At 42.8% G+C, this 21882-nt stretch overlaps 1 protein-coding gene across 1 annotated transcript in view; it reads right to left on the reverse strand.

Annotated features, from left to right (window-relative positions):
* Positions 1 to 1800: 1800 nt before the first annotated feature.
* Positions 1801 to 21882, reverse strand: part of KIAA1109 (KIAA1109 ortholog) — a 174169-nt gene continuing 154087 nt past the window's right edge. Inside the window, exons 74-88 of the mRNA XM_038769136.1 lie at positions 21084 to 21285; positions 20128 to 20328; positions 19500 to 19679; positions 18525 to 18662; positions 17465 to 17722; positions 16158 to 16308; positions 15280 to 15437; positions 14014 to 14206; positions 13628 to 13845; positions 10346 to 10597; positions 8113 to 8316; positions 6885 to 7079; positions 5449 to 5583; positions 4771 to 4936; positions 1801 to 2505 (exon numbers count right to left, since the gene is read on the reverse strand). Coding sequence (XP_038625064.1) covers positions 2289 to 2505; positions 4771 to 4936; positions 5449 to 5583; positions 6885 to 7079; positions 8113 to 8316; positions 10346 to 10597; positions 13628 to 13845; positions 14014 to 14206; positions 15280 to 15437; positions 16158 to 16308; positions 17465 to 17722; positions 18525 to 18662; positions 19500 to 19679; positions 20128 to 20328; positions 21084 to 21285 — 2868 coding nt within the window. The 3' untranslated portion in view covers positions 1801 to 2288. The remainder of the gene's footprint in view (positions 2506 to 4770; positions 4937 to 5448; positions 5584 to 6884; positions 7080 to 8112; positions 8317 to 10345; positions 10598 to 13627; positions 13846 to 14013; positions 14207 to 15279; positions 15438 to 16157; positions 16309 to 17464; positions 17723 to 18524; positions 18663 to 19499; positions 19680 to 20127; positions 20329 to 21083; positions 21286 to 21882) is intronic.

Here is a 21882-nt window from a genome sequence, read left to right on the forward strand (position 1 = left end):
GACAGTCCCTACCCAACAGTGGGCTCACAGTCTTCTTCCTTGCCCCTCACCTAGTCTGTGCCCACATCTCCAAAATCAATACTATTTATGGAGTTAGACTGTGAGCCCACTGTTGGGCAGGGACTGTCTCTATATGTTGCCAATTTGTACTTCCCAAGCGCTTAGTACAGTGCTCTGCACACAGTAAGCGCTCAATAAATACAATTGATGATGATGATTAAGTCTATGTACACCACCCGTTCGAAGTGCTTGAGGGAGAGCAATTGAGTTAGAAGGCATTCATTCATTCGTATTTATTGAGCGCTTACTGTGTGTGGAGCACTGCTTGGGATGGAACAATCGAGTTAGAAGGCATTCATTCATTCATTCATATTTATTGAGCACTTACTGTGTGTGGAGCACTGTACTCAGCACTTTGGGTGGAACAATCGAGTTAGAAGGCATTCATTCATTCAATCGTATTTATTGAGCGCTTACTGTGTGCGGAGCACTGTGCTCAGTACTTGGGATGGTTAATTCGTTCAATCGTATTTACTGAGCGCTTACTGTGTGCGGAGCACTGTACTCAGCACTTGGGATGGTTCATTCGTTCATTCAATCGTATTTATTGAGCGCTTACTGTGTGTGGAGCACTGTACTCAGCACTTTGGGTGGAACAATCGAGTTAGAAGGCATTCATTCATTCAATCGTATTTATTGAGCGCTTACTGTGTGCGGAGCACTGTGCTCAGCACTTGGGATGGTTAATTCGTTCATTCAATCGTATTTACTGAGCGCTTACTGTGTGCGGAGCACTGTACTCAGCACTTGGGATGGAACAATCGAGTTAGAAGGCATTCATTCATTCAATCGTATTTATTGAGCGCTTACTGTGTGCACAGCACTGTGCTCAGCACTTCGAGTTAGAAGGCATTCATTCATTCAACCGTATTTATTGAGCGCTTACTGTGTGCGGAGCACTGTACTCAGCACTTGGGATGGAACAATCCTGTTAGAAGGCATTCATTCATTCAATCGTATTTATTGAGCGCTTACTGTGTGCAGAGCACTGTATTCAGCACTTGGGATGGAACAATTGAGTGAGAAGGCATTCATTCATTCAATCGTATTTATTGAGCGCTTACTGTGTGCGGAGCACTGTACTCAGCACTTGGGATGGAACAATCGAGTTAGAAGGCATTCATTCATTCAATCGTATTTATTGAGCGCTTACTGTGTGCACAGCACTGTACTAAGCGCTTGGGAAGTACAAGTTGGCAACATATAGACACGGTCCCTACCCAACAGTGGGCTCACAGTCTAGAAGGGGGAGAGTTAGAAGGCATTCATTCATTCATTCAATCAATCAATTGTATTTACTGAGCGCTTACTGTGTGCAGAGCACCGTACTCAGCACTTGGGATAGTGCAATACAACAATAAACAGACACATTCCCTGCCCACGACGAGTTTACACTATGGGGGGGAAAGATTAGGACTCTTGGTATCCCTGAATTTTGTATTTATTACTCTATTTTATTTGTACATATTTATTCTATTTTATTTTGTTAATATGTTTTGTTTTGTTCTCTGTCTCCCCCCTCTAGACTGTGAGCCCGCTGTTGGGTAGGGACCGTCTCTATATGTTGCCAACTTGTACTTCCCAAGTGCTAGTACAGTGCTCTGCACACAGTAAGCGCTCAATAAATACGATTGAATGAATGAATGAATACAACTGAATGAATAAATGAATTTCAGGCTACAGGCTAATTTATACGAATTACCTATAAACTATAAAAGATACAAACCAGAGAAATCTCAATCAAGTTAATGAGACTTTATTACAGCAGTAACAATAGTTTTGCACTATGGCCATCATATCACAGTTCCACAAACCATATATACATAAATTTATACAAGTATAACAAAGGAAAAAAAGCCACTGACAAAAAAAAATACATTATCAACAAGATTTAAGTTATGACCAGCCAATGAGTCTCAAAAATTCACAGTTAATCTGCAAATATTTTAAAGATGCAGGAATGATATTGCACATAATTATGAATGCTCAGCAGATTTACACAGTTTCTCTTATTTCACAAAATTTACATCATGCAATACTTCACTGTATACGAACTGGTGGAGAGTACCACAGTAAACAATTAAACTCACGAATGTTTAATGAAGGAGCGAAAAAGCCATTAGAATTCTCTTTGAATCAAACTTAAAATAATTTCACTATACAATAAAATACTTCAGTGAGAATAAATTTAACGGAAATAAAATTATCTTTCACAGCTACAGTTGCTTTTAGTGTTCTTCTTTGTCTTTTCCTTTCTTTTCCTTTTCATCCTGGAGGGCCGTCCCCAGCTTTTTGATTAGGACCGACAGAACCTTGTCCAGTGGGTCCATGACACCTCGCTGAAGCCACTTGGGAATAGTAGTCCTGGCATGATGAAAGCCCAACTTTTGAAGAATGTAGTCAACCCCTACCGGGTCGATCTTTCGGCCGGTCCAAGAAATTAATCTGAAATGAGAAGTGGCCCCAATTAATGATGTTACTCGATACAGAAGTTGGGACTTTTGAACCATTTCAAGGGGCCCTTAACTCTCAAGCCACTACTACACATATTGGGCCTATGTTGCATCATAAAGATGGACGTGGGCTGTGTCTAATCGAAAAGTTGTGAGCTTATGCAGAGCCGCCTGTGCAACATGTTGCAGTCCTGATGAGCTCTCTCCCCGCCACCCGCTCCAATCTCAAACAGTTCTTAATCTTGTGGCTCTCAAGCTTTTGAAAACGCTCTTCTAGGTCAGTAAATCTTAGATGATGTGAATTGTACCTTTCTGGCCTAAACCTGAACACTTGCTGAGAGCTCACCTCCTCCAGGAGGCCTTCCCAGACTGAGCCCCTTCCTTCCTCTCCCCCTCGTCCCCCTCTCCATCCCCCCATCTTACCTCCTTCCCTTCCCCACAGCACCTGTATATATGTATATATGGTTGTACATATTTATTACTCTATTTATTTTACTTGTACACTTCTATCCTATTTATTTTGTTGGTATGTTTGGTTCTGTTCTCTGTCTCCCCCTTTTAGACTGTGAGCCCACTGTTGGGTAGGGACTGTCTCTATGTGTTGCCAATTTGTACTTCCCAAGCGCTTAGTACAGTGCTCTGCACATAGTAAGCGCTCAATAAATACGATTGATTGATTGGGAATGACCAGTAGGTTCTTGGCCTAAAATCTGGGTAAGCAATTGTATGGTTGGCTGGGCCGATGAGGGATTCTCTGGGTGAGTAAGCAACTAGACTCCTTAGAGTTTCTCCACAAACCTCCTGGCCATCACTCGTCTCTCACATGTCAGTAAGGTGGAGTGTGGAAGTAAGTGAATATTTGCATTTCCAATCCCGGAATAGGCTAGGTTGGCAACATCCAATTGTCAAATGGCCTGCCCAAGTCTGTAGCATGGCAGCACTCCTGGATTATTACTTAACCCACAGAGCAGACTACAGGTTGTCTCCTCTGAACTCCATTTCCATAACTGGTTTGTAACATGGCACATTAAAAAAACAACAACATGCAATCTGTTGTTTCTAACCAAGTGCCCGGGGACAACACTATCATTTGAGGAAAGTTAAGAAAATCTGACTTCCTGTGACATCACCGTGGAGAAACTATCAAGTGTGAAATTGGCACAAATCAAACGAGGCTTTTTCCTCAGAGCATGGACAAGGCAGCGGCTCTCACATTCTAACATTCTCTTCTTGGACTCTGACAGAGGTTCTTGTCATAGTTTTGAGGGTCTAGGCTGGAGAGAGTTGGGGAAGGGGAAGCTATAAGCGTCCTCCATCTCTCCCACCTCCTGAAAGGGGCCATCCACAGGGCTAGAGATATAACTTCAACTGTCAGGCCCCTGTTGTTTTTGCCAATATGAATATAATGTTGGGGTTTGGTGGGGACGGAGCAGGGGAAGAAGCAGTGGCAGTGACAGCTGATGAAGTGGTTATGCTCTGTTCCCTTAGGGCCACAAGCCCTTTCTCTAATTCCCACTATTAGATAGCTATGCGATACTGGAATTGCAATGGAATACATAGAGGCCTGGGTGCTATCTGATCATCCAAGTAAGGATTCCCCTCAGCCTGAAATAGTGGTCCAGTCATAGGTGGCTTCTATTCATTGCCTCCTTTCCTTGAGGTCATAAGAACGGAAGGAGTGAATCCAAATAGTCAGAGAATCACATTTATTGATGATTACTGTGTGCAGAGTACTGTACTAAGCCCTTGGCAGGGTACAATAGAACAGCTACTGGCTCAGATAAGCCCAAGTAGCCCAAGCTTGGCTCCTGAATGTAATCCACAGGGGCAGTCACGATGGCTTGTTATCCCCATCCAGCCTCCTCTGGTAGCTCTGGTACTCTGGAGAGGGTCTAGAATTGGAGCTGGTGGAATATGAACAACTCTCTCCCTTTGGCATGAAGGAAATCGGAGGGGCACATACATGCGCCCCTAAAGTTTCTGGGCATGGAATTTGGAAGACTCCAGATAGGCTGGGAGCTGGGGGATGATGTGAAGCCCCAAGTGGAATCTGGTCCATGCCTGGTCATGGTGAGAGCCTCCTTCTCCCCCCACAAGGAGAATAAGTCTGAGAAAAAGCTTTGAAAATTGCCCTACAGAAACTGGCATGCTTGGTTGACAGTGCCAACATGCTAAATTTTAGAAGCCCATTTCCCCAGGCATTTCCAGAGATACTGACAAAGTGAATGGCTGCCCTTGGGTTACGTGTGCTACGCACCGGAGTGTGGGTTCCAAATGCCAAGTATTGCACATAAAATCTCTCCAGTCTACAGTAGTATAACTGATGCCGTCCTCTCTTTCTTTTTCTGAGGAACTGTCATCGTGAACAGTAAGTGGACTTTTCTGTCCAGGTCGAGTGGACAGAATTCGAGGTGGAAAGATAGCTGTGGAAAAAAAAGGAAGAGACGTGAATTGGAGAACATACATTTTTGGAAACCAATTTAGAATATCACCAGCACTGAGTGAGGAACACACAGTTCACAACTTAAAGAATCCGAAAGATGAAAAAAGAAATCCAATTTTCCTGTATTGAAGACTGAAGGTTTGAAAATACAAAAATGTCCCCCCACAGTGCCAGGATTACAAGGGGGAAAAAAAAGGCCTTCACGTGCTCTTGGTAAAATATTTCACCTCTGCCAACCTTCTTGCCCACTGCACTCCATGCTCCCACGAGACGATGACTCACAGGGATGAGAGAGCCTGAGTTGCACTGCTCAAACCCCTAGCACTAAAATTCAATCCTTTCTGAGGTTCTCTGACCTGAGTCGCAGGACCTAGGCTTATTCATCAGTCCCAACAGGAGACTCCATCACTTCTGAAAAACTCATATATCACTGGCAAGCAAAGGTAATCAAGTTTCCCTGTAATTCAAAGAGAGAAAGGGAGTACTGCCTACCTTTTTCTTTTTCTTTTAGGTAAGCAGACACCAAGTCGTGCAAAAACATGATTAGCTCGGCATCCATAGTCACGCAAATGTGATCGGTAAATTCTGTGACCACGCTGCACTCGACCTTTGGTTTAACGTTGGTGTCTGTGGAACAACAAAAGTCACAGGCTTAGTTTTGTACTGCCCCTTCATCTCCCTACCATACGCTGATATGAAGTAGCCCAACACTGAATTACAGGTCGCTGGCTTCCCAGGGAGTGTGTGTGAGATGGAACACAGCCTGTCTCATTCCCCAGTCTCAGAAAGAGGGCAGAAAAGCATGGGAGTTACCTATCAATGGTATTTATTGATCACTTGCTGTGTGGAGAGCATTTTAAGCGCTTGGAAAAGTACTATATAAAAAGAAATGGTAAACACAATCCCCACCCACAAGGAATTTTCAGGGGGAGACAGATATTAAAATAAATTACAGAGAGGGGAAATGGTCAAGTAAAAGGATACTCACAAAAGTACTGTGGGGGCTAGGGCCAGCTTCAAAGTGCTTAAATGGACGGAGACCACTGCATAGTCGACAGAGGGAAGGGTGGATAAGGGAAATGAAGGGCTTAGTCTGGGAAGGCCTCTTGGAGGAGACGTGATTTTAAGACAGTATAGAGGGTGGAGAGAGTGATGGATGATCGGACAAGAAGGGGCCTGAGGGAGGATATGGGCAAGGGGTCAGTAGTGGGATAGACGAAATTGAGGTTCAGAGAGTGGAGTCTAGTCAGGGAAGTTGTCCCAGAACCCTGAATGTCAACCCACTGGACATGAGTGGTCCTGGCAAAACTGGACATGGCCGAGGCAAGGTGGCCCTGGGAGCAGCAGGGCCCTTCAGGCTCAGGGTGCCAGGCCGCTGGGTTTGCCCAAAACACACAGGCATCCATCCCTGTGTGCCCACAGGGTAACCAAACACCTGAGGCTGGGCCCCAGTGGACCGGGCTGGAGCTTTGGGATGGGCCACGCTTGGCTCAGACTGGGTTGGAATGGGGCCTCCACCGAACATAGGCTCTCCATTTTCATGGGACAGCGGGATCCCACCTCTATTCCCAGGACCTTCTCCTCTCTTTCTTGGGCTTTCCTTAATTTTCCCCTTTACACTGGCCTTTTTCTTCTTCCCAGTTTCCTATCCCATTATTTGCAGCTCTCATTAAGAAGCACCTAATTCAAAGAGGGTCCCTAGTTTTGTGTGGGGAACCTGTTCCTCTCTAGTCCTTTCAGGAAAAGCATCCAAAATTACCGTCTATGAACTTGTTAAAGATACAGAGCATCAACTGAACACCACCGGATTGCAACTTGGGGCTAACTACAGTTTCCTAGGTAACTGCAGTCACTTTCCTCCCCCAGCCCCAACTCAAAAGATAGTCTTGACCATCAGGGGATGGAAAAGAGAAAGACAACTACTGCACCCTGGATTGAAGGTTCCTGTGGTTCTTGAACGTGAATGGATTTGAAGTCCAGCTGCATCCGGGGTAAGGCAAAGATGGTTTCTGTTTCATGATTGTAACTGGACCCGCCCCGGAAGCCGCTAAGCAAGCTGGAGCTCTTCACAGTGGTGCTGCTCTCTGCATTATTGGCATCGACATTTCGGAGCAGGTTCAGCTCTGCAGGAGAAAAGAAGAGAAGCCACATTGAATCAATGCTTGCCACCTCTGTTTAGCCAAAAAATACACAAAGCATCCAGCAAGTCAAGTGAACTTTACACTGCGGGACTCATTCATTCAATAGGGAAAATTTAAACACAAAGTCACGGTTGGTAGTTTGAGACATCCTCCAGGTATATCTGACAGGGCTCTATCCACCCAGATGTTCAGAGGAGGTTTTGGATGATTTGGGTATACTTTTCAGACGAATCACCCTATATAGTCGACATATAAGGAGTTAAGAAATTAAAACCGTCCAAAATTTGAGGAAAGAAACTGCTTTCATAGCAAGGGCCCAGCCTACTTATGCACTGAAATTTCAAGGATTTCTTTGACTTCTCTACGTCAGACATGGAACTAGGGCTTTTGAGGCACTGGAAATACTTCACAGCTCCCTTTCAGTTTTATGTATCCAAGCATCTTCTCAACTGTCACATTCTGTCTCTAAACTAGGACTCTTTCCTCCTTGTAAAAGGTCACTTTCAAACTCTCAGCTCTTTGCCCTCAAATAATCACCAGGCAGGAACCCTCCAAGTCTCTGATCCTGATCTCATCTACACCACCTCGCAGCAGATCCCACTGCTTCCCACTTACAGAAGAACTCACCTAGAACGAACACGTTATTCTCAAGAATCACTAACTGCAGCTCTAATCATGCTGCAATCCATTTCAATTTTCCAAAGCAAACTGAGATCTGGCCTTCTAGAAATAATAAAAACTCCAAGGGAAGTGAGAACATCCAAATCATCTCAATTTTTCTTCTAGAGTGGTGAAATACATCAAATGGAAACTAGGTTGTAAATCTCCTGGTAAGAGAGATCTGCAAACCTATTATTCATTCCCAGAAAAAATGTACCTTAGTTTCACTCTGTTCTAATTTACAACAACGTTCCCAGAAAGTGAAGAGATCTCTTCGGGTCAAAGTTTCATCCATTTAAAACTCTTCAACGACCTTTTTCAAAAGGCTCCAGACCAGAAGATCCACAGGACTAACCTTCATTCCTCGTTGCAGTCACATAATTGAACCATTCTTTTACACTGGCCACTCCATGGGGTGGATTTTCATGGCGGCGTCTGGTTATCTTGGTTATTGTTGCCATGGGACTCTCTAAAGCGCCACAGGGTTTGGTGACCATGGTATTGTGACCCAAATGAAAATCCAGTGTTTGCACAATGTATGTGGAGTGATCACTGGAACCTGGCCCAAGGAAGAGTTATCAGGTTACACGGAGCATCTTTAAGGACTAGAAAGAGCTTCTGTAGCACACTCAAAGCAGTGGGACCTGGACTCATTAGGGTGCATAACTCTTGAAGTCTTCAGGATATATTTATAAAGTCCACCCCTGAAACCCATCTTATCGGGACATAGAGGCAACCCTATGTGGAGGCAAGGCTGGAGAAAGTGGTGGCAACCCTAAAATGTGTGTGGCACCTGTGGTGGCCTGCCTTTGTCCTCCTGGAGTTCTAGCCACAGTGTGCAAGCTGTAATCTTGGCAATACAGTGATTCAGCTGGGAAGATTAATCTCAGCCTCAAAGTCTCACAGCAAGGAGGTTAGATGTCTGTGGTGCAGCTGACCGGACACTTCCAGCCCACCTATTCCCAAGTCCCTGAAGGAGAGCTGAGCCAGAGAACTCCAGGAACGGCCTGGAGCTAGTGCCGTGGGCAGTCCAGAGGGGTGGGTTGCCAGAAGGAGCTGAGGCGGTGGGGAGCGTCACTGTGTCACCTCCATGATCCTCCAAGAGACACAGGCATAAGTACAGGGTGGGGTGGCTTCAGGGAAGAACAGAACTAAATATATCACGTCAGGTCTCCTGTACTGGGGACAAGTGGCTTAGGCAGACTGCAAAAATGGGGTACTGGAGAAGGGAAGAGGAAAGTGGACGATAAATCAATCGCTTTAATCTGCTTCCTATGTGCCCCCACTGCCCATCAGAGCTAAAAGGACAAAACATCCTTTCTTCTGGGAAAATTTCTGCTCAGCCTCTCCAACTGCTTTTTTCTTCTCTCTAAGAGGAGTTTACAGATGGACCACTGGCAAGGCAGCACCCCATGGTACCAGGGCCTGCCATTTCATTGCACAATGCCCAATCAGGAAATGTGACAGTCATATTTAAGATTTGTGGTGTTCGAACGGATGGATGGAAGGGGAGGGGAGAGGACAGCAGGGAGAAGCCCCAAACAGACCTCTAATATGTCCCAGATCTTTAGACAATCCACATATTGCCAGTAAAATTCAGTCCTATCTAGGCCGATAATGCCAGATCCAGCATAAGTAGGATATGGACTTCCATGGTTTAACTCAAATTTAACTAGATTTTCAATCTCACCCACATACATAATGTATACATATAGATATAGCTATATATATAGGTTCAATTAGAGCTAAACCCAAATAGACTTTTTAAAAATTTACGACCTTTTAACATTTTTGCTGCTGAGATAGGCTTGTAATGATAAGCAAATCCCTCCCAATTCATCCATGTTCAATTAAGTCCATTTGAGTGCATGCATTTGGACTGTGTCCAATCTGATTATACGGTATTTATGCTGGGGCTTCACACATAGTGAGCAGTTCATACCAAAAATAACAAATACAAATTTGTGTGGATACTGGTCCACATTTCCATTTTTGTCCATTGAATTTACATGAATTTTGGAATGTAACACTTGGAGGACCTGAATAATTTTAAATGCCTCAAACTTTGTTCCTGGGGGATTTCTGAAAATAGTCTGGAATTTGCCTGGATTAAGGCCTCCTGGGGTCAGCATGTGCTCATCTCTGGTGTCAGAAATAATTTCCATCCCATGTGGAACTGAAATTGTAAAATGAAGATCTGGCTACAGAAAAGTTTTGGATTGATAGAAAAAGTTTGTTGCCCCAACTATAGGATTTTAACATTTCAGTGTATGTCAAGAGGTCGTTGTCATGCTGAGCTTTGTTTACTGATTTGCTTACTTTATAAATGCAGGGAAGGAATATTACCATTTGCCATTCAGCTACTAGTCATGAATTATGTAAATTATGACAATCCAAAACATTTAAATTTTCAATCCCAACTTAAAAATGGTCCTGCTAACTGACCTCTTAAATTCTATTTTTCCAAACTCAAAAAGCCATACCCACTGAATAAGGAAAACATACAACTGTTGGGAAATGTACTAAGAAATTCTCAATTCAAAATCTGAAGATAACGTATTTACAAAGAGCACGATCGTTCTAGTTACCATCTTCCCAGATCTTCTGGGCTTCTGTCCAAAACGCAATGTTAGGTTCTTCTAAGTGAAAGAGCGCCCATGACTTTGAGCGGAAATTAGGGCCGTGGAAGCAAGCCAGCGTCATGTGATTCCCATGCAGACTCATCGATCCTCCAAACTGCATTCCGTCCTCTGGCAACGGTATCTGAAATAAGGATATATGGCACCCCGACACCACCTTCAATACTCCTGGCCAGTGGCGGTGGTGAGCTGCGTCCAGCACTGCAAAAAACACACACAAATACGCACAAATTCAGATGCGTTTGTGATCTTCCGAAGATGGAAGGGAAGAAACAAGGTAGAATCAGACAGTCGGCGACTTGTGGTGTGCCAGTGGAAGGGGAAGTTTCAGTAGTAGGGCTGAGCTGGGCTTCGAGGTGGCTGGAGGGGGAAGGAGCCCGTTCATGTTGGGTCTTAAAAATGCTCACAGACACATGGCAGCTGTTCCTTTAGCCAGCGGGTTCCTGGAGAAGAGGAGGCCTGGCAGAGCCATATCACTGGAATGGTATGGAGAATTCCTCAAAAGGACTAGTGGTTTAACTGTGTTTTGACTTCTTGATTTTAGTTGTTTTACTTTGGTAGACTACTATCTAGACAAATCAAGCTGGGGCAGAGCAGCTTAAGACATTTCTGGGTCAGACTTGTGTGGATTATTACCAGGTCTTCGGGGGCTTGGAACGATATCCTGGGATATGCCCAACATGCTGTCCAATGTGCAGATTCAAATTACCTGCAACCGCCAAATAAGCCTGAGATTTCTGCTGGGTATATTCAACTCCTCTTCCTAAAAACAGTGCTGTGCACATAGTAAGCGCTTAATAAATGCCATCATTATTATTATTATTATTTTTATTAAAAAGACTCTTCTTCCCACCCAGAAGTCAGAGAGGGTCCAGCCATGCCCGTGCCCTTAGTACAGTGCTCTGCACATAGTAAGTGCTCAATAAATACAGTTGAATAAGATGGGAGACAGAGTGAGGCAGGGTACCTCCCTCATCTGGCTTTATGGGGTCCTGGCCCCGGAATGTCACGCTTGAGGGGATTTTGTCACGTCATCCCCTGGGCCTGGAATGCCCTCCCTCTGCCCATCCGCCAAGCTAGCTCTCTTCCTCCCTTCAAGGCCCTGCTGAGAGCTCACCTCCTCCAGGAGGCCTTCCCAGACTGAGCCCCTTCCTTCCTCTCCCCTTCGTCCCCCTCTCCATCTTACCTCCTTCCCTTCCCCACAGCACCTGTATATATGTATTCATGTTTGTACATATTTTTTACTCTATTTTATTTGTACATATCTATTCTATTTATTTTATTTTGTTAGTATGTTTGGTTTCGTTCTCTGTCTCCCCCTTTTAGACTGTGAGCCCACTGTTGGGTAGGGACTGTCTCTATATGTTGCCAATTTGTACTTCCCAAGCGCTTAGTACAGTGCTCTGCACATAGTAAGTGCTCAATAAATACGATTGATGATGATGATGATGATTTTACGGCTTCAAAGGAAGGGTGTGGCTAGTCTATTGCTGCAAGCAAAACATTAGGCTTCTGGTAGCTGATCTCACTTTCCAAAAGATAAACGAGGACAAAAAGGAAATACACTAGAGATAAAATAATTTGTGGTAAAGACAGTGTTTTTGAAATAACAAAAATTAACTGTTGGTAACTAGAGTTAACGGTAAGTGGTGCTCTCTGGTGGAAAGAGGGCAAAAATGATGTTACAGACACACAAATTCTAGTTCAGACTTTGCTAGGAACATGCTGAGTGACCAAGTCACAGAGAAGCATTGTGGCCTGGTGGAGAGAGCACACCCCCGGGAGTCCGAGGACCTGGGTTCTAATCTCAGATCCACCACTTGGCTGCCGTGTGACCTTGGACAAGTCATTTCACTTCTCTCTGCCTCAGTTACCTCATCTGTAGAATGGGGATTAAGACTGGGAGCCTCCTGTGGGACATGGACTGTATTTAAGCTGACTGGTTTGTAACTACCTCAGCACTTAGTACAGTGCCTAGCACACAGTAAGCACTTAAATACCACAAAAATAGTCTTCAGTTAATGCATCTGTAAAATGGGAATAATACCCCATAGTGATGTCTTGAAGTCAAATTAATTATTTTAAAGTGCTTTGGAAAATCAATTTAAGGCATCACCATTATGAATAGCAGTAGTTAAAATTGACTCAAGACTGTTACTTCACAGATTCAGACACACTGGATTAAATCATGCATCCCCGCCAAAATATGTCTAGTCGGGATCCTATTTCACCCCGGCAGGTTGGCCTTTTCTCTAGAACAGCACATAGTCCAATTAGGCACGAGCAGACTCTGAGATAACCAGAAAGTCTTTTTAAAGGTTAGTTATCTTTGAGTGCCACATATTAATCCGAAAAAAAACCCACAACATTTTCTAAACCAAGCTCAAATATTCATCCTATAGCTTGAGAGTGCCACATGCTAATCCAAAAAAAACACCCAAAACAAAAACATTTTCTAAACCAAGCTCAACTACTCACCCTATAGCTTGAGTCTCAAATGAATGGTTCCAGATAAAAAAAAGTCAAATGCTATCAAGGGAAAATAAACTTCTTTCTAGAAACGACATCATCCTTGGTGTCGTTTTTTGTTTTGATATACAAAGTGATGTTGATTTCCAACTTGCTATAAGATTAAAAAAAGTTAAATTTGACTGACGGTAAGAGGAAGTTGGAATAGTTCAGTGACCTTCCAGGGAACCTTTTGTCTAACCTCTCGTCCACTGTGAGGAATGGATGGCAAAGGAACTGTGTCTGATCAGCTGTATTTGTGTATGTAGGACAGTGCTTGGCACACTGTAAATGTAAAATACCATAACTACCTAAAATGCCAAGGGCCAAATTGGGTGTTAAGCTTATCTGACACCCATAATACATTTTTAGAGCTATGGAAAAACTCTTAGTCAACACCTCTTGTTTAAAGAATCAATCAATCAAGAGTACTTATTGAGCTCTCACTGTGTGCAGAGCACTGTACTAAGCACTTTGGAAAGACAACACAACAGAGTTAGCAGAAACATTCACGGCCCACAGCGAGCTAACAGTCTAGAGACGTACATACCTAGCTGACATCTTATTTCCCTGACAGGGAATAATGCATTTTCTGAGTGAAGAACTTGCTAAAATGAGGCAGTTGTTAAAACTTTTACAAACATGAAAATTTTTATCTCGGTGCAGATGCTTTAAGATCCTGAGTGAGAACTAAAATATCAAAGCATAAAGTAGATTTCTTACATTGTTCTTGCGAATTTTTCTCGAAGTTATTGGTCACAGTCTTCGGTGGCAGATAAGGAACTGGCCCCCAGGTAGACAGAGCACGTTTGCTAGTGTCAAATTGCTGCGTGAAGAACTCCTGGAGCTTCATTCCTATTTTTATCAAGTCGGGTGTGGTTGACCGTGAAATCATCACTTGGAAAATGTCCCACTTCAAATCACCATGAACAAAAATTTCACTAGATCACAAAAGAAATCATAATGTTTATGTTCGTTTGCTTCTCACTCTATACTGCCCCAAATAAAATAATATGCTGGAATAAAAGAATTCAGGAAATATGAAAATAAGAAGTAAAATATCTGAGACAGAATCGATGAGCAGAAAGGAAAAATGTGTTGCATGATACCTTTTATCAGACATGCTTGAATCCAAAGTGTTGTACAGGTTCACTTTCCACTCATCCTGTAACTTAAGATCAGCATTACTGAAGATACCCATGAGAATACTTGATCCCATATAATCAACACGTGCTTCAGTAGAGCCCATGGTGATCTGAATTTTGTGACTGGGTTGCTGGTTTGGATGTTCAGAAATATGAGCTAAAATACAAACAATTAACGGTTATAGATCAAGAACTGAGGGGAAAACATTCTTTGCATTAATCCACATTCTTTTATATATTTACGAGTTTTGTGGGGTTTCTTTAAAACTATAAGACTCCCAAATTTATCTCACTAGCCCCAACCTCTCAATCTCATCATTTCCTTCTTCCTCCAGGGCACCTATACGTGAATGTCCCGCTGACACCTTGAGTTACATATGTCCAAAACTAAACTTTTCATCATCTCTCCCAAATTTTCACCTCCATCTCAAAATCCCCATCACATTCCCCCCACCCCTCTAGTCTGCTACCTTTTCTTTTCTCTGACTCATTCTGGTAATGATGATGACAATTCTGGTATTTATTAAGTGCTTGCTATATGCCACTCACTGTACTAAGTGCTGGGGTGGATGCAAGGAAATCAAGTCCCACACAGAGCTCACAGTCCAAGTAGAAGGAAGGACACGTATTGAATCCCCATTTGCAGATGAGGGAACTGAGGCCCAGAGAAATGAAGTGACTTGCCAAGGTCACACAGCAGGTATGAGGCAGAGCTGGAATTAGAACCCAGGTTCACTGACTTGTGGGCCCATGCTCTTTCCACTAGGCCAAGCTGCTCCTTGCTCTCATTCAACCCCCACAGTCGGTGAGATGCCTCTGTTGGCATTTCACAACACATTTCCAAGATCACCCCTTCTCCCTCCATCCAAACAGTCACCATGATGGTCCAGACAATTGGCATCTAGAGAAGCAGCGTGGCTCCATGGAAAGAGCATGGGCTTTGGAGTCAGAGGTCATGGGTTCAAATCCCAGCTCCGCCAACTGTCAGCTGTGTGACTTTGGGCAAGTCACTTCACTTCTCTGGGCCTCAGTTACCTCATCTGGAAAATGGCGATTAAGACTGTGAGCCCCCCGTGGGACAACCTGATCACCTTGTAACCTCCCCGGCGCTTAGAACAGTGCTTTGCACATAGTAAGCACTTAATAAATGCCATTATTATTATTATTCTTATTATTAATAACAAATATCATGAAAAAAAATCAGTAAGTCAATTCTGCATTCCAACTTACCGACCATTTCCAAAGTGTTAACATCTATGGTACCGCCAACTACTCCTCCCCTTGAGTCCAGCTGTGATCTACCCAGACCAACGGACATGCTAATCTCTCGGTCTCGATTACTGCCCACTGAAAGACGGCCTTGGCTTTTCAAACCACTGGTGGTCCAGCTGTAAGATTTGGGAGGTGGGAGGGAGAGCATTAGATACACTTTTGAGCTCCTGGAGCCTCTCAAATCACCAAATCGGCAGTGAACACGAAGTGAGTGAAATCTGCACAACTACACAAAATGCTTCCGACCTTGATTTAAATCTGAGGCACACCTGGAATGGACACATGAAAGAGAACAGGCCTCCTAAAACTGCAGATATTGTGAGTTTGTTCATCAACAGAAGAAAACGAAGTAAGCAGAGTGAGATGACTACCAATCTGGCCCTGAGAAGGAAGCAGAGATCCATCCCTCAAAAGCTGTATGGCTTCAACCACATCATTCAATCAGATCTGATCCAGATTACTGTCTAAGCTTTCATTTATTTCCTTGAAATATGTCGCTCAGGCCACAATATTAAGTGAGAGCAAACATACACACTGCTCCTCTCCAGAGAGGGTGTTTTATTATCTTGATCATATTCAGAGATTGCTTTGTGGTTGATTTAAAATATTTCGACTTGTACTCTTCCCAGGAAGAGGCAAAATACAGGCTCAATGTACCCCTGGAGTTGTCCTTTTGTTCTCCGATGAAAATTAAGGAAATTATTTTCAAAAGCAATCACAAGATTGCAGATTACCTCAAATTTGGAAAATATGATTTTCCTTTATCTTCCAACTATTTGAAATAACAGATTATTATGACACAAATACCCAAGAAAATTTTCGAATGGATATCTTACGTAGTATTGCCCATCACATTGCTCATGTTCATTTGAACATTCAGCTGTTTCAGGTTAATAGCAAATACGACTAATGTTTCCCATGGCGTGCCTTGTTGGCTTGCTGCTTTGTTGGATTTGTTAAAAGGAGTTGAAGTCTTTGAAAGTGAATCTAAAAAAGAAATAATAAATCCAGTCAAAAATGTATACCACGCAAATGACTATTACATTACAAAGCAAATTAAGCATTCTTACTATTAGCAAAATAGTCGACATAGTACTGAGTAAATTTTGGAAATTCACCAGTGCATTTTTCCACTAATGCAAGAATGAGATTTCCTGGCCTTGTAATGTCCTAATCAGGCATAAGTAATGGTGACTCTCCAAGCCACCCACGTATATGCTGTGGGAAAATTTTTAAATATTGTTGCTAAAATGTGACCGTTATTTCAATCTGAGTGAAAATGACTAATCATTCTTATTTAGTCTTTTACAAAATGAAGGGAACTTCTTGTAAGGAAACGCTTGCTTAGATCCTAGCCTTGACAGTTTATCGAAACAGACAGACAACTCTTCTGTCAAAGTTATCAGTGTAATGTTAATATATGTAATAAAAATAGGTATTTTATATATTCATCCAGTAGTTTAATAAACATATACTTTACTAGCAAGCTTCATTCCTAGCTCCTCTAACAGATTTCTTTAGAGCAGCTTGGGAAACAGAGTGATTTCCTGGAAATTGCGTAGGCTAGGAGCCAGGAGACCTGGCCTGCTATGAAACCCTGGGAAAGTCACTTCACCTCTCTGTGCCTCGGTTTCCTCATCTATAAAACAGGGACAAGATGACTACTCTCCTTATCTCGACTGTGAGTGCCATTCAGGGCAGAGGCTATTTCTGGTCTGATTACCTCCTATGTACCCCACTGCTCAGCACATAGTAAGTGCTTAACCTAAACCACAATAAGAATGGTTATTACAATTATCATTACAACTGTTAACCTGTGACAGCAACACAGCTCTCTCTACTCGAGGTAGACACATGGGAATGAGGGTCTCCTCTGAGGATATCAAAACCAAAAAACCTCCCGTCAGTTCTCCCATAATTCTCATTTGCACTATGTTTGGATAGGATGACATGACAGGACACGATTTGGTGTTGGAAGAAACAGTTGTGCACGTAATCGAAGCCCAACGCTACAAATTTTCTTTAGGGCAGGCTCTTTGAGAACACCACCTCCCCATCGTAAGAGAACCGACTGCACTACATTTCATAAGCGTGGATAGTGAGAAATCTGGCTGGAACATCTCTAGCTTTAATTTTCACTTACCTCTCCGGGGAACTGAAGAGTCGGATACACTTCTGGATCTTACCGATGCTGGGGATTTTAGGTTCTGAACGGCTGCCCCTGGTGACATGTTGCTGTTGGTCATGTGTTCGTTGAAAACATTATTAGCTTGGGTCATGTGAGTGAAGGAAGATGACTGGCTGGGCTGCTCCCAGGTCCGACAGTAAGCTTTCCGGGAGGATTCCGGGGATAGGTGCTGGCTTACTCCTTCAATGGAATCAGGAGTTCCAGGGCCAGATGCTAGCACAAAAGTGAGAAAGGCCAGGAGTAAACAAATTGAACTGGGTTTTCTAACTGAAGTGAGTTTTTTTTTTTTTTAAATGGTATTTGTTAAGTGCTTACTATGTGCCAGACACTGTACTAAGCACTGGGGTAGGTACAAGCTAATCAGGTTAGACACGATTCTTGCCCCTCATGGGGCTCACAGTCGTAATCCCCATTTTACAGACGAGGTAACTGAGGCCCAGAGAGGTTGAGTGAATTGCCCAAAGTCAAAAAGCAGATAAGGGATGGAGCTGGGATTAGAACCCAGGCCCTCTAACTCCCAGGCCTATGCTCTTTTCACTAGGTTAGGCGGCTTCTCTACCCTGATGACTCTTCCCCTATCTTCCCTTTCCAGCTCACACTCTTCCCACCCTCCACCCCTCACTGTAAATAAATCCTTTTCCGTAGTTCTCCCATTGGGGGAATTATGGGAGAACTACGGAAAAGGATTTATTTACAATGAGGGGTGGAGGAATTCCCCCAATTGCTGCCACCAGCAAAAAATGAAGAAAGCAGAGGACAGCAGCATGCACTGTGCTCTGAGCTCCCACCCAGAGCTGAAGAAAGGGGGACAGGAGAGATTTACTGCCTCCATTTTTTTAGTCTACATAAACCCGGAGTGCTCTGTGATATGTGCATCCTAAAGCAATAGCAATATTCAGTGACACCGTTTAAAAAAAAAGATTGCCCAACTTTTTTATTGTATTTGAGAACATTATTTCCTAATCAAATTTTAACCTTAGCAACTTAATTATAATAACTCTGAAGTAAGACCTACCTGGCAAATTTATGGTTTGATCTCCAAGAAAAAGGCGCCGGGCAATACTTCTTCTGTACCAAGCTCTTGGAAAGGCCAGGATTTCACTGAGCCGACGCATATCATATTTAAAGGAAGCTGATCCTATATCGCACACAGCTGAAACACAATACATACATGTCAAATTTTAGAATTAAGATTCTAAGTATATTTTCACGAGTGGTTTCCAAGGAATGGGGGGAAAGGACAGAGAGAGGGAAATGGGTAGGACACAGTGATGCACTGTACCCAGAGCTTTGGGTTTCTACAATAAGAAATGAAGGCACGTATTCACAGAACCAACTCCACAATAAGGTTACAATTAATAAATATAGCTATATCCTCCCAACTGATACCAGATCAGCAAATATGATAGTGATAAACTCATTTTCTATTTTCTTTTAAACTTTTAACTGGCATTAAAAGGTCAGAAGTGAATTCAAGAGAAAGTGGAGGTTCTGAGGGCATTTAGGAGGCAAGGTCAAAGGGCTACTATGGTCTTGCAACACTGCCTCAAAAGTCGTGTTCAAGTGGTCTTATGGTTCCAGTGACAAAGCTTCAAAAGCATTTGCCAGCTTTGATAGAAACTCCATTCAAGCACAGTAGGGAAGGAATGGGAAGAGTAAAAAATCAGGGAGATCTAGAATACTGACATTTTCCCAAAGAGATGTATTTTGTGGAATACCAGAGCAACTGCCGGGCATTTTTATTATTTTCCTAAACAGTTCAAAGAAGGAAACAGCAAAACATTTTTTGAAATTCGATAATTTTATATTACAACGCAGTAGTAGCAAAGACCCACAGACATGAAGGGAGAAGAGAGCAAGACATATTAAACATGTTGCGGGTGTTGGTTTGGGACATGGTTTCTTGGATCAAATCCTGGGGGATTTCTGAATGATCATAATATGGAGGGGAAAAGTATATTGACCAAGAAACGGATGAAAACAAACATACCAGATATATTTATTAATGTAGTATCCATCTTGCTTGCAGATTTGCTTGCAGCTTGAATCTCAAAAAACGAAGCGCCGCCGGAACGCCTTATTCGAGATAAGCTCACTTTCACAAACTCCAGGTTTATACTAAGGGAGTCTTTCCGCCCAGTGACCGAAGTAGGCTCCTCATCGACGTTGCCTACCAAGAAGGGAATGTGAAACCATTTAAATTCAAACTAAACACTTACAAATGCCCTCAAATCCAATTTCCTTATTCAAAGAGGTGAAATTTAGATTAAAAATGATGAAAACATTCCAAGTTGTGCAGTAGGTCACTTCTGTAGAAAAGCCATTGACCTTTTACAATTGTATTTACTGAGAAATGACTGAATGCAGAGCACAGTATTAAGCGCTTGGGAGAGTACAATATAGTAGGGTTGGTAGACACATTCCCTGCTCACCGCGAGTTATAGTGTAGAATTTCATTAGTTCTAACCCAACTCAGGGATTTGGGATGTTAGATTGTGAAACAGCCCCCTTTCTCTGGGACACTGTGATTTCTGAAAAAGCAATTGTAAAATGACAAAAGACATTAGTAAATTTCCAAAAAAAATCCCCAAAAAGGCAAAGGGGTCTTGTCCATTCACCTAGTCCTCCAGATCCAGGGGTAAGGCCAGAAACAGCAGTCTTTTGTTTCCCTGCTCCATATGGATGAAATACATAAAGGGAGAAGTCAGACATGCAGGCGGTGAAACTCAGTCCCGATGAACTGCTGCTGGAGCTTGTCAAGTCTGACTGACTACTGCTGTGCCGGCTTCTGCCAAGAGGGCTCCCGAGTCCAGAAGAACCTGAATTAAACAGGAGTAAATATGATTTTTATTGTCTAAGACGATCGATACCAATGTATACAGTCAAAAGGAACTCCAAGGCAAGGACTCCATATGGCTATTTGTCACAGATTCCTTCTAGGCAGCAGCTAGACATTTGTCATCCATAATCCTAGCACATGCTTACTGCTACAAGGTTTGTTATAAAAATACGTTCTTAAGTGCTTCAGATGTTCTCAGTGCAATAACACCACAGTCCTTCAAGGTATTTTTGGAGCAAAGCGTTAGCCAAATGGGAGCAGAATATATTAGCAGGCACAGTTTTGTTTTGAAGAATCTTTCATTATCATATTTGATTTTTGAAAACTCTGGAAGATTATCATAAGGGCTTAACAAAATAACGGAACTAGAAGTGGCTTCAGTTTTCTACTTTATCCTTCCATCCCCAAATGATTTCGTGTGCAACAGGAATCAAGTACTTACTACAGTGCTCTGCACAGGGAAAGCACTCAATAAATACCATTGATTGACTGATCAATAGTATTGGAGGGTGCTTGTTTTCAGCAGGGCACTGCTCTAGTGCTTGGGAAAAAACAATACAGTAGAGACACATGTACCCTTCCCTCAGGGAGATTACGTTCCAATGATCTTAACAGCACTGCTAGAATAAACCATCCACACCCCCGCCTCATTGTAACAGGTCAAAACATTCCATTCAGGTGTTGTATTTAGCCGAACACTATCGGCAAGAATTTCTATTTGTATCGTTCTTATACCTGGGGTCCCGGTTTTGTTAGCTGAGGTCTTTGCTCCACTCAGAGAAGCGCTACTGCCAGGTGACAAACTCTCTGTCGGGTAGGTGGTCCCTAAAGTCTCCAGTTCCCCTCGATTTGAAGAAAACACCAGGTCCAGGGAAGGCAGTTTTAGCATGCATTCTACTCTAGACACTGGCAGGCAGCTGAATTTGATCTGTGAAGGCTAAAACAGGAGGAAAAATATTTTAAAGATCAGACAATTTTCTAAAAATCACAATTACAAGCGAGGGTCCAGAAATAATGGTCTGTTCCTTGAAGTCTGTTTCATTCATTCATTCATTCATTCAATAGTATTTATTGAGCGCTTAGAGCACTGGCTTGGGAATTGGAGGAACTGAGTTCTAATCCTCGCTCCACCATCACCTACTGTGTGACCTTGGGCTAGTCACTTAACTTCCCTGGGCTTCAGTTTCATCAACTGTAAAAAGGGAGGTGAGATATCTGTTCTCCCTTCTATTTGGACTGTGAGTCCTTTGGGGAACACAGACTATGTCTGACCTGATTATCTTATATCTACCCCAGCACTTAGAACAAAATAAGACCTTAACAAATACCTTTAAAAAAAAACAATGGATCTGAATATCTCAAGATTAAAAATTCACATATTTCTTAGCATTAGTAGTCTGTAGGGCCTTGTTAGATTACTTTTGAAAAGCCTTATTTATTTTTTAAAACACCTCTCTCTCTCTCTCTCTCTCTCTCTCACACACACACACACACACACACACACACACACTCTCTCTCTCTCTCTCTCTCTCCC

The sequence above is a fragment of the Tachyglossus aculeatus genome, chromosome X5, assembly GCF_015852505.1.
Source record: "Tachyglossus aculeatus isolate mTacAcu1 chromosome X5, mTacAcu1.pri, whole genome shotgun sequence".
Classification (NCBI taxonomy): domain Eukaryota; kingdom Metazoa; phylum Chordata; class Mammalia; order Monotremata; family Tachyglossidae; genus Tachyglossus; species Tachyglossus aculeatus.